A 13,611-nucleotide genomic window follows, 5' to 3' on the forward strand; every position below is an offset into this window, starting at 1 on the left:
TTCACGACACTCATTCATAATCATAAAAATAATCTTATTCTTATCTCATTCTCTTTCTTCACCATCACACCATATTAATTATGATTAAACCTAAACTATTTTATTTCCTTCTTTTCAACAATTCTTTCTTTAATTTTCATGCCAAGTGTGATCACAATCATTAATTCATTATTTTGGCAGCTCCTCACATTACGCAATTCTAAATAAATAAGTTCAACTAAGAATTGTTGTGATTTTGCTGAATTTAATTTTAATCAAAATAAATTTTGATTAGATTTTACATAGTTGAATTCAAAATTTTAAAACACTAGTGAACAACGTTTATAAATAAAAATTAATTTTACGAAAAAAAATTATTTGTACAAATAAAATAATTAATTAATTAATCAATGGTCAATCATTTCATCACTCATAAAAATCTTAGTTGAGTTCATGATTAATCAATCTACTTCCCAAAAGATTGGTGGTCGTTGAAATATGCCATCATTAAGTATATTACTTTTGTGGTTGAGAAAATAGAATATTATCATATGGTTATTATAGTAAAAGGATCCACAAAGATATCTAAAGGATGAGACATAAAAACAAAATATAGCCAATTTTTAATATATATATATATATAACATTAAATATGTATCATATATTAATAAATTGTTAGTCTAATTGAAGTAAAATAAATTAAACCCAATAATAATGAGAATTTTTGGATATTTTTTGTGTTTGTCACGAAAAGTTAATTTTGGTATCATGAGTTGAAAATTTGACATCACAACCATTTCAAAGCATTTAATATTTTAATTAAGAGGTCAAATACACTGATCTAATATAACTTAATCTTTCGTGAATCATATTTTATATAATTTATTATTGGTCAGATAGATTAGATCGAATTAATTTATTTATTGTTTAAATTTATGTTAGTTTTGGAAAATTAATGTGATCATATTCAATTAAAAGTTTATAAGTTTGATTTAATCTATTTAATTCGGTGAAATAAGTTTAATATATATATATATAACACTACAAGAAAATCATGAAATATAAACCAATTTGTAGAAACCAAAATAATTAGTTACAATAGTAACTAAATTAGAGACCATTTTTGAAACTAAAAAGAAATTTGGTTTCTAAATTAGTTTCTATTATTTTATATTATTGTTAAATAGTTTCTAAATTGGTATCTAATTAGCAACCAAGATTTTTGCTACCATATTTAGAAACTAAATAATTGGTAGTTAAAACCTTAGTTGCTAATTAGATACCAATTTAGAAACTATTTAACAATAATATAAAATAATAGAAACTAATTTAGAAACCATTTTTTTTAGTTTCTAAAATGGTCTCTATTTTAGTTTCTATTGTAACTAATTATTTTGGTCTCTAAAAATTGGTTTCTATTTCATAATTTTCTTGTAGTGATATATATATATATATATATAAAAGTACATTTTTTTCAAAATTTTAAAATAGATTCTCACAAAAAATTATGATTCAATTTTTAGTAGAAATTAATCATCGATAAAATACATTAAGAAAATTGCACAACATTGGCTGAGTTAGGTTGTCATCTTCAATGATTAAGAAATTTCAAAAAAAATTATATAACCATAATTTGCACACTAAATAATATATATTATAGATGGTTAAAGACTGCACCCTGGAATTGAGCAAGATATCATAAATAAACAAGTTGATGGCACCACTAAGAATTATAAAGTAAATTTCACATTGAGAAAACAAATCCACACGAAATGGATCAAATAAAGGATAGTTTTATTTAATTTTATGTGAAATATATTTGTTTAGTCTATTTTTAATTATTAATATTGTTTTGATAAGTTGAATAATATAGTTACATTGTTTAAGAGTCGAGAGTTCAATAACAATAATTTATATGCATTTTTTTCCTTAACTTTCTAATATATCTTTAAATAACAAAACAAAACTGTGACTAAACGCAATAGTAATTGATGTAAAAAATCACAGAAAATTAAATTACAAAATGGGAATATGGTAACAAGAAAGCAGTATTTTTAAACACAATAACAAAAATCAAGGTTCATACCAAGGACAAACATATTCTGTTAGGAAGCAAATAAATGTTCTAGAATTACAAAGTTGTTTAATCATATAAGTATTTACTATTACTAACACCATCATCACAAATCCAAACAGGCAAATCAAATATTTCCATATGCTTTCCAGAGTGCTTCTTTGATCATCCTCATTGGTGCTGTTGCTGCTCCTCGAAACTGGAAAACAAAAGTTCTCAAAGAGTTCAAACTTCTCTAATGGTTGAAAGTATTAAGAAACATAGATGCAAGTTACTCTTCTCTATTCCTTTCTGTAATGGAACAATGTTTCAATCATAAACACTGCACTGATGAAAAAAATGAGCATGACAAACCTTAGATTTTAGTGTCAATGAGAGAACACCATCACTTGTTGATGATTCAACTGTGTGAGCATCTAAATGGAGATTGTTAATGGTATCCATGATATCATAGAGTATGTATTCCCTGTAAGGACATTTCATCTCAATCAGAACCTCTTGCTCCTTTACCTTCACTTTCACATCCAATGCCTTTGCTTCTTCAGAAACAATTCTTTCTAGTTCTGTGTCTATTTCATCAATACCACTAGCCTTCCTCCTGTTCATCCAAGGTTTCACTGCCATGCAAATCTTTCTTGTGCCATAGTTATCAGACATCTGTTCTAGAACATCAGGGCATTTTCTCCTGGTTCTTGCTTCAGTATCTGCAACTTCCATGTAAGATTCTAGCTCTTCCACTCTTGTCTCAAGCCTTTTCAAGTACTTGATTGTGTCACCAAGAATTGAAATCTTCTCCTCCTGCATTACAATATTTACAAAGTGACCTCATTGGCATAATATTCACTATCCTATGGTAACATTAGTTTTAGTATATGACAAGCAAATACCTCACTTATAGAAGATGGAACCAAAGATTTGACAACCTGAAAGTTTTTAATTTCTCCTTTCTTATCAGAGAATGCTTTCCCCATGAAACCATCATCAGCATTATCAAATTTACTAGTCCATTGCATTCTGTCACTCTCTTTCTGTGACTTGCGGGAAAAGTAACTTCTGTGCATAAAGGGGACCTTAAACAAAGTCTTCTTTAACATGCTTTGGTGAAACCTTGCCCTCTTCCTTTCAGAAACTCTCCCTTTCTTCCATTTTGAAAAACTAGATTTGCAATTCGAGTTACAGGCATAAGGGTTTGCTTTAAATGTTGATGAGGTCCCCAAAATAGAACAAAGTGTTCTAATGTAGCACAAGTCTTCATCAGCTCCAGCATCCAAGAAGCTTCTCTTTGGTTTATAGCAATCTTGAAGTTCCAAAAGTTGAGTTTGGCCTTCATTCTTGGAATCCTTGCCTTGGTTCTCAGAAGCTTCAGACATACAGTCACAAGAACTCAGGGAATCAGGAGCACCAATGACTAAGGCATCATTCACAAAATGAACTTGAGAGGGCACACCATTCATACCATCGATCATGGATCTCATAGGGTAATGGTGTTCAACACCATCAGGAGAATCCATGTCAGAATCTTCATTGTTGTCACCTTCTAATTCATTGATAGGATCATGATTATCAAATTTGATATTTTTTTCAAGGGAACATGGATTCTCCAAAACCATTGCATCTAACACCCTGTGGTCACCCTTGGTACATGTTGGATATTTGTCATCATGAGGCTTATCAAGCACAGAGGAAGATTTATCTGAGCATGTAGGCTTTGAGATTTCTAAGAAGCAAGCCTTCACATGTTGAATGAGACTAGGGTCCTCGATAACCTATGAAAAATAAACAGTACCAGTGCTTACAAACATCACAAAATAAGTGCTGCATATCTTCATATAGATTCAACATTGAAATGATAATGAACCTAGCATCTCGAAGAAGAACACAAATGTTACCATTTCAGTTGAGCCTATCTCAATAACGCCTTTCTGATAGGGAAAGCACACCACAGTCTGTGGAAAACAGGTTTAACACACAGCATGAACCTTAATATCTATGTTTCAGTCACACAAAATTATAACATAGTAACATTATACTTAATTTGGTTTCAAGTTACATAGTACTTGCATTCAAGACAACTTAGTTTTTGGGAAAACAATTGCAGATCTTTCACAAGTTACAAATATATTTTCAACTTAGTTTGCATGTATAAAGAAAAAATTTGTAGAACAAATTTGAATCTCAAGAGAGAATTTCATACCTGAATTGACGCACTCTGGATACAGCAATTGATGTCAATGTCCAGATGAAAAAGTTGTTGAAGATAAAGAAACATTAGTATTCTGTCAGTGACTCTTTACAAATTCAAGTATTAAGCTATATATGATATCATGCATTAATAGAATAATTTATGTGTATCCTCTGTTTTGTTTAATCTATAATTTTTTTAAAATAAAGATAATTGGTTTCCTGTTTTAAAAAATCTACAATTTTATCAAATTCTTAATTTTGTTTATTTTAATTAATTCAATTATTTTTATGATATCTTAAATGAATATCTAGAACAAAGATTCAATAAAACAAAACAAAAATACATAAAATTGAATATTAGAAAATAAAAATCAATTAATTTTTTTTATTACGGCAGTTTTTTTTTAATGTATATTCACATATTATTTTCTTGCGATGTGGAGCCTGTATTAATTCTCTTTCTTCCAACCAAACTTTTGTGTCATATTTGTACACACTAGTGTTTGAAATTACTTTTACTGTGACCAAACCAAAACCAACAAATTAAAATAATACTGATTTTATGTGAACTTAGTGAGTTAAGAGATTAAATATAGATAATTTTACTTGGAAACAAATTTTATAATTTGCATATGTTTTGAGGGAGGTAATTGATTAAAATGGGACCCAAATATGCATGATGGATTTTGAAAGTATAAAAATTTAGGGGCAAATGGGTGTTAAATACAGCTGTGATAAGGACCAATTACAGATGGGGTTCCATACTGTCATAAAGCAAGTGCAGGGTCTTGCAGTCACAATCCAATGCCCTAAAACTTTAGTTACACTTTTATGCAAACTTTCATTTTGGATGGCTAAGATTTCATGCAGTCACTTCTGTGATTCAAGAACCCTGTTCTGCTGAGATACATTAGAAAAAGATTTAATACTCTGCATGAAATTTCATCCTTTAATTACTTTAATATTTAATCAAATTCAGTGTAGGATACAGTGACTCTGTTACTTAGATTTGGAGAGGATTCATGTGCAACATGAATATGGATGGAATGATTTCAGATGACACACAAATAGGCCCAGCATGGACCACTTTCAGTACAGTATATCCACTCACAGAATCAATTGAGAACTAAGGGTTATGCTCATCTTCCCATGGTACTAGAGTCATCAGCAAAAAGCAAAAGAAAAAAAACAAACAGTTATACAAAGTTGCAAACACATGTTACCAGATTCAGTTTCTTTTTTATATTTAAAAAATCAATGAATGACAGATAAGTTCAACAAATTTTAACCAATGATAACAAAATATTTAGAACAGTAAGTTAGTGTGTTGATTGAATCAGATTTATGAGTAAAATCCAACCTTTGCTAGCAAAGAACGAGAGAAAATTTTACTATCTGCATGCTGAGCATCACATAACCAGATTGTGTCACCAACTTCCTGTGCTCTTCCAGGCAAACTACTTGACAAGGAAAGGAAAATCTTCATGGTGAGACAACCAAAACCAAATCCAAAGAAAAAAGGCCACAAAAAACTTGAGCAAGAAAGGTTCAACAAAGAACTCCCTTAGAAGAGTTTGTGCTAATAAACCAACTAAGAGTGTTGTATGGTATGGTGTAATGGTACCTTTGATTTTGACTGAAGATAAAGGACATGCAAACCAAGTAATACCACTCCAAATCTGAGAGGTCCTCTGGAGCTAATGCAGCAGAAGGCCTTTTGGTTTGTGGATCAGCTTCTCCTGCAAGAAGAAACTTGTATAGTTCCTTCAGTTGCTCACTCCTCTGCAGGCCTATTTTATCAGCCTTCATTTCCAATTCCATGGCTTGAACTGTCTTTCTTGTCTTAATGTCTCCATTATAGTACCCTTCTCTCCATTCCAGTACCCTTTCACACATAAACATGACATAGGGTAAGTTAAGAAGTAGCAATGTCAAGTGAATTGTGCTTTGATTTTAGCCAGTATCTTCACAAAAGACAACCATGTTTGAATCAGATAAAAACATTACAGATACTAAGTTTTCTTTCTTGTTTTTCTCAAAATACTTAATGTAGCTGATAGATAAAATTTCAAAACAAAATACTTGGTTAAACTGAAAGAAGTTTATGCTGTTTGATACTAAAGTTTTTCCTTTTTTTTAAGTGCTTAACTCAGCTGCATAAACTGAATTTAGACTCAAAACAACTTATCAAACCGGAACAGTCTTTGTCCAAGGTGATGAAGTGGCCCTTTTGACCAAACTTTCATACCATTCACATCTTTCACTTGCACACTTCCATGTCAGTTTTTCAGTAATCAAAATTTGGGATTCAAGACTTGACCAAGAGGAAGTGAAGGGTGTAGAAAAGAGAGATAATGGTAGCAACTACTAGCAAAACAAAACCAAACAAAAACAGCAAGATGTGTGTGAGTTTGTACCTTTCTTCAGTTGTTGAAGGTGCCCAGAAAATCCCATAGCTCCACTGAATGCTTCTGACTGCAACTGCAAGCTGGGTGCATAGGTTCTTCTGCATCTTCTCATGCTTTGGATTCCCCTTTTTGGCCATTCTAGTTCTCTGAAATTTCATCAAAATGCAGGACTATCACTTTCTGTTTGTTTCATCACTACTTTACATGTCAAAAAAAACATAGACTTACCTCATTTACTTCATGCTATAGGGAGTGTACTTGAAGAAGGAAGAAAATAAATAAATAAAATAGAGTCTAAATTAAGGTTATCAGAATTAAGGAAAAGAGAGTGAAAAAGAAAGAAAAATGAATAATTTTTTAAAGGAATTTTTTATATAATAAATTTTAAAAAATGATAAATAATTAAATTATTCATTTTATTGTAAATTAATTTTAATTAAATATTAAATTATAATTTTATTAGTATTTTATATATTAATGTTATTATTATTGATTTTTTTAATTGCATTTTAATTATTTTATAAATTTATTATTAATAATATTATTTATTCTAATTTTATTATATTTATTATTAGTATTAAAATATTTTTTATTTTAAAATTTTTATTATCATTTTATAGTTATATTATTATTATTTTATAAAATTAATTTACTTCTTATTAAAATATTTGATTTTATTATTTTTTTTCAAATAATAAAAAATTTACGCTACGATTCAACTTTTAAAAAAATTACATTTTATTTTTCTTTCAATATAATTCATTTCATGCCAAAGAACCAATATTGGTTACAATTTTTTTTCCACCATAAACTCATTTAATACCAAAGTAATGAGACTATTTTTGAGATATTTTTTTGTTTTTTTCTTTCACTTGAGTTTTATTTAATCCTCGTATTTTTTTTATTTTTTTTTAATTTTATACTTCATGTGATGAAACGTGAATTGTAGCATGACTTTTATAACAAAAATCAATTTTTCAAAAAATAATTTTTAACTTTTAATAATACTGTTTATAGTTAAAGATTGGACTCCTCAAAACTTAAATTTCAACTAATTTTTTAATATATTTAATGTTATTTCAATTGCAACATTTTTAGTGTAATTTCAATTACAAATTAGACTATCTGATAATCGAATGTTCAATATAAGTTGTGAAGAAGTTTATTCTAATAAATAATATAATGTTTATATACTAAAATTGTTTTTGGAATTAAAGAAATCAATTAGTTACATTAACTTTTAAGATAATTATTAAAAAATAATTAACAAACTTAACATGTATAATAACTCATAATAAAACTATAATATAAAAATATTTTATATTATCACCCCATACCTTACTATTATTTTATTCTAAGGCCATGCACCATTGTTTCTTGGACAATGATTTCTTACTTCACAAATAAATCATCTACGTCGGTGCAAATTTCTAGGTAACATTTGTAAAATAATTTTATATTTTCTTATAATTTCATAAAATATTCTACTTATTAAAAAGAAAATATTGATTTTTTTGTTAAATTTTAAATTAATACGCTACCTTCTCATTTAAATCTACTTTATCAAATATTAAATGGATTAATTAAATAATGTAATGTTTTTTATCTTATACTGAGGCTGAATTGGTCCTACTTAATACACCGAAGAACTTAACTATTTATTGATATTTTAGGTTCATTAAGTCCGTGAAAATTATTTAATATAATTAATTAAATATCTAACATTATTAATAAGTTTACAATTTTAACAAAGGAATGCAGAATTATGCTATATATTTTTAGTTTTATTAAAATTGTTAGCTATTTGATTATATTATTATTTGAGTATTTGTTGATTAATTTTCTATCATTTATTGTTCTTTATTTATCTGTCTTTAATTTTATGATAAATGTTTAAATTAATTATAAAAGTAAGTAAAGTTAAAGATACAATTGTAAAATAATAACTAATTTAAGTTATAAAAAATAATGAATTAAAAAAGTTGCCACTTAGGGAAAATGAAGGTATTGCTTAAAAAGTAAATATTAAACTGTATTTATTTTAATATAACAAATTTTCAATGACTTATTATCGTAAATATAAAAAATATAATTTATCTGTCAAAAAAAATTATTCAATAAAATTTAATTATAATGTAACTTATATGTTTAAAATTATGTATCTATTATTTATTTATATAAAATAATCATAATTACGTGTACATAAAAAGAAAATAATTAAATAAAAATTAATTAATTATCACATTAACTAAATTATATATTATTTTAAAAATTAAAAAATTATTAATATCTAAAATAATTTATATTATTAATAAAATTTATAAATTAGTTTTTGAGTTAGTATCTAATTAGCTATCAACTAATTCTAACTAAAATCTTGATAGTTAATTAGATACCAATTTAAACATTAATTTATAAATTTTATTAACAATTTTTAAATTTTTAAAATACTATTCAATTTAATTAATATAATTGAATATGTAATTAATTATTATTATTTTTAATGATATTTTAAAAAAGTAGTAGTGTTAAGAAAAATAAATTTAACACTACTTAATAAAAATATTTAATAAATAAAAGATTAAGAAACTGAGTTACCTTTTAGGTTATATGATAAAAAGAGTGAGCATTGATATTTTAGTTTTTGGATCCTTTTTCTGACTAAACTCTGAGAATGAGAAAGCAGAATTGGATTGGGGCCAAGCACAGAGATATGTGAGTGTGCAATATTCGTCATCATTGTCTTCATTTTTCACTTTCATCTCTTTCAATAAAGCAACAACACCACAAAATGTATCAGTACAAATTTGTCATCTTCATCAAATTCCAACCATTTTCTTAATCCATAAAGTAACTCACAAATTAACCATTCCATTATATATTTGCTGGAATCATAAATTAAATCTTCATCAACTTACACATCACACACAAAAAAATTATTTAATAAAAACTAATTTTAAAAACAAAAATAATTAGTTAATATAGTGTATAAACCATTTTAGATACTAAAATAATTTTTTATTTTTAAATTAATTTTTAATATTGTTAAATAGTTTCTAAATTGATATCTAATTAGCTACGAAGATTTTAACTACCAATCATTTAGATTCTACGCAAAAATTTTGGTAGTTAATTAGATACCAATTTAAAAACTATTTAACAATAAAAAAAACTAATTTAGAAATAAAAATTTATTTTAGTTTCTAAAATATTTTTTAATTTAGCCACTATAATAACTAATTATTATTATCTAAATTAATTGTAATTTCTATTATTAATAAAATTTACAAATTAATTTTTAAATTGATATTTAATTAGTTATTAAAGTTTTAGCTACTAATTACTTTAGATAAAATTTTCTTGTAATATATGATAAAATTATAAAAAAAATTATTTAATTAATCTATTAAAAATGGATTTTAAATTTGTTTTAACTTTAAATAATTAACTTGCAAAATAAAATTAACTACCACTAATTTTATTTATGAAATTTCTAATATGATTAAATAACTTATATTCAAACTTTACTAGTTTATTGTATATAAATGGAGTTTTTATTTTATTTTATAAATTTATTGTTTGAATTTAGGTCAGATATGAACTTATTTAATAAAAATTAAAAATCAAAATATGATTAGCCGTTATTTAATAAACTTGAAGAAACATGGGTAGAAAAGATTAAAAATAAAAATAAAAAGAATTGAAAATAGCTATAAAAGATGGTAGTTTTTTAATAATTGCAATTTAGATTTGCTTGAAAATATGGGTAGGATACAAATGTTTCCAATAATTTAGGTAGTTTTGGATTGGGGTTAATTATAAGATATTAGTGCAATAATTAAAGTGTCAGAAATTTAGAATAATAAAACAAATATTATTATGACTTGTGAGGTTTTTCTAACAAAGACAAATGTTTCACTATCATTCATGTACCATGTTTATCACGTGTATCACACGTGATATTTTATTTGCATGTGTAATCATTATTAATATTTAACCAAAACCCCTCTCACAAGCTTATTCAAAGTATGTGCATGTCACTTTTTTTTTTGTCTTTAACCATGAATTTCTTCATAATAACTAAAGATGGTTGATTCACTTTATTTTGAAAGTTTTTGTCACATTATATCATAGCTAAATAACATTCATATTTCATCTACTTTTAAAATATATATATATATATATACTTATTTATAATAAATGTTCTTCACATTCACATCCTTTATAGCTTTTTAATATATATTCATATTTTTGTGTTTTTAATAAAGTACTATTTAATTCTTTTATTTTATTTTATTTTGAAATATCATAATAACTAAAATTTAAATAAAAAACTATAACATATAATCCTTAAATATAGTTAAATAGAAACTAATTTTAGAAATAATATTTAAGTAATATATTAATAAAAGTATATATTATTTTAGAGAGTAAAAAATTATTAGTATCTAAAGTAGTTTCTATTATTAATAAAATTTATAAATTAATTTATAAATTGGTATTTAATTAGCTACAATGATAATTAGAAACTAATTTATATAATTTTTCTTTATTTATAAAAATAAAAATTTAGAATCTACTTTATAAATTTTCTTAATAATAAAAACTATTTTAGTACCGATAAATTTTAGTATCTAAAATAGTATTTAATTTAGTCAATTTAACAACTAATTATTTATTGTCTCTAAAATTTATGGGTAACAATACGGGTTGGCTTGCCCCGCGATTGGCCCAAAATTTGAGTCGGGTTAGCCCGCTCCACGCAAAGAATGGGAGTTCATTTCATTGGTTTGTCCGCATAAAAAAGTAGCATGCGGGCCTACAAACCAAACCATGTAAGGAAAACATTTTAAAAAATAAAATAAAATTTCATTAATTATAAAAAAAATTATTTCTACTATTGAAAATTTAAAATTTCATTCAATTAAGATAAAAGTATAAAGGAATTCAAATATGAGGGTTGTTATAAGACTTCATTAAAAATCATTAAAGTTGTGTTTTACATCTATTTTATCTCTATATGTGTGTAAATGTCACAATATTCTATCAAAGTTTTGCTACAAAATATCTTAATGAAGATGACTAATTTTTTAACAAGTATCTTATTCAAATCTCTTCTTTGTATTCTTTTTTTACTAACAAATTTTAAATATAAGATTTTATTTAAAACTAAATCCATTATCACTCTTAATATGATTAAAAAAATTATACATTAAAATTCAATGTTTTTTTTAAATAAAACAAATTAAAGGTCACACTGCAATAATAGATGTGCGAGAGAGATATGATTTTTTTTTGTAAAAAAATAAAATAATTTTATTTATTTATGTGAGTCAGTTGCCCTGCCTGTTGTTAGTCTGCGCAGACTACAAATTATGCAAAACAGACCTAAATAGGTAAACGGGTTAGATTAGTGAACTCGTCCTGCACTTTTTAGTAGCAGACTGCGAACTGGCCGCATAGCCCGCTTCAGATTGTCATTCCTACTAAAATTGATTTCTATATTATGATTTTCTTGTAATGTAAAACTTTTAAATATAAAAATGAGATAATATTTTATAAGAAAAACTAATTTTTTTATGTTTTATAAATAAAATAAGAAATATAGTTGTCACTTGATTAAAAACACGAGGGGGTGAGTATCATTTATAAAAAAAAATCACAAGAAAGTGGATATTTCTTTAAAATTTACGTGTGATTAATAAAAAAAATAAAAATAAAAATCTACTCATTTACATCAAAATCTGGTTGATTTAAAACTAAGGATAAATTTTAAGTATTGCTCTCTCTTAAATTATCTATGCATATTTCCATAACAATGACAGAGAACATAAAACAATATTTCAAATGTATTGATCTAACAATGATAAAACAGTTCTCAATGTTAGAACTTTACAAAAATTAAGAATAATAAATTACGTATTTGTAACTCCTTTAAAAAGTGTTGAGGTACACCATGCCTAATTTTTTTAATTTTCTTTTGAGAATAAATTCATGATCTCTTTTCTGTTGTTCTTTTTTCTCAATTTGGGAGGAACAACTTTTTGTGTGGGGCACATTAGTGGGCACACCCTTTCCTTTCTTTCTTATTCACAAACAAACGAAATAAAGAACACGTCATTTTTTTAATTTTCATCTTCTTCAAATAAAGTTTATTGTTATTGAATTGTATAAAAAAAATAACTATAACTATATATACGTAATTTAAAATAATTATCTTTCTAAATAATTTTTTCTTTCTTTGTATGCATTTTCTCTAAAAAAATTTGATTTCATTCATCATTAGATTGACGATCAGATACCACTTTTGTTTTGAGTAGAGTAAACCAAAATTTTGTTTAGAGTAAGTTCCTTTCTACTATCTTTTTTTCTTTTGAGCTAATTTTGAGTTTTCATGTTTACTTAAGTAAACATGTTTGTGCATGTGGTGTTTGTGACTTTGGGATTAGTCTTTTTGTTAGTTCAGGTCCTAGTAGATCATTGATTAAGACTCTATGATGTAGGTTGGATAATCTCTGTACCTTTTTGGGAGTTAGAGCTCCTTTTTAGGTACTCAATTGTCCAATCAAGTAAGAGAAACTCTAACTTCATATTTCAATAGAACTCTAAGTTAGAAGATATGGATGTGAAGGTGACGTGGTCACAAATTTCAAAATTCTCTTGGAGGGTTATTTGTTGTGTGAGATAAATTTTAATTGATGAAATATGTTTGAAGTTTATCAATTTCAAAAGTAGTTGATTGTTTGAGTTTGAATGTGGATTGAATTTTAAAGTTTAAAAGTTTTGAATTATTCGTTGAACTATTATTTCTATGAGAATATAAGTTATATTTGAGCACTTTAAAAACCATAAAAAATTAATTGTATAAAAGTTGCAAAATTGTGTATTGATATTGAGTAAAGAATTTGAAATTAGTTTTAGGATTATGTTGAGTATGCTAAAAAAGACAAAATTATGATATTTTTC

The 13,611-nt window shown here is 25.6% G+C and overlaps 1 protein-coding gene across 2 annotated transcripts; it reads right to left on the minus strand.

Annotated features, from left to right (window-relative positions):
* Positions 1-2,009: 2,009 nt before the first annotated feature.
* On the minus strand, positions 2,010-6,876 carry LOC137818939 (transcription factor EGL1). 2 transcript variants are annotated; one of them, XM_068622602.2, is made up of 8 exons: positions 6,655-6,876; positions 5,862-6,122; positions 5,598-5,694; positions 4,248-4,262; positions 3,943-3,999; positions 2,941-3,819; positions 2,408-2,851; positions 2,010-2,252 (listed from the first exon to the last, which is right to left on the minus strand). In XM_068622602.2, exons 1-8 carry the CDS (start codon positions 6,801-6,803, stop codon positions 2,181-2,183), a joined length of 1,974 nt encoding a protein of 657 aa, XP_068478703.1. In that variant the 5' UTR covers positions 6,804-6,876; the 3' UTR covers positions 2,010-2,180. The 2 variants fall into 2 exon arrangements, with proteins under 2 accessions (XP_068478703.1, XP_068478702.1); XM_068622601.2 differs by having other exon boundaries at positions 5,598-5,697.
* Between the last annotated feature and the right edge of the window lie 6,735 nt (positions 6,877-13,611).

This window comes from Phaseolus vulgaris, chromosome 10 (assembly GCF_051622355.1).
Source record: "Phaseolus vulgaris cultivar YP4 chromosome 10, ASM5162235v1, whole genome shotgun sequence".
Taxonomy (NCBI): Eukaryota; Viridiplantae; Streptophyta; class Magnoliopsida; order Fabales; family Fabaceae; genus Phaseolus; species Phaseolus vulgaris.

Coding starts and splice junctions, on each gene's coding strand:
- LOC137818939 (XM_068622601.2), bottom strand. CDS start 6,803: ATGAAATTTCAGAGAACTAGAATGGCCAAAAAGGGGAATCCAAAGCAT. Junction 2,852..2,940: donor TTCCATCTTCTATAAGTGAG/GTATTTGCTTGT, acceptor ATTGTAATGCAG/GAGGAGAAGATTTCAATTCT. Junction 2,253..2,407: donor CATTGACACTAAAATCTAAG/GTTTGTCATGCT, acceptor TTTGTTTTCCAG/TTTCGAGGAGCAGCAACAGC.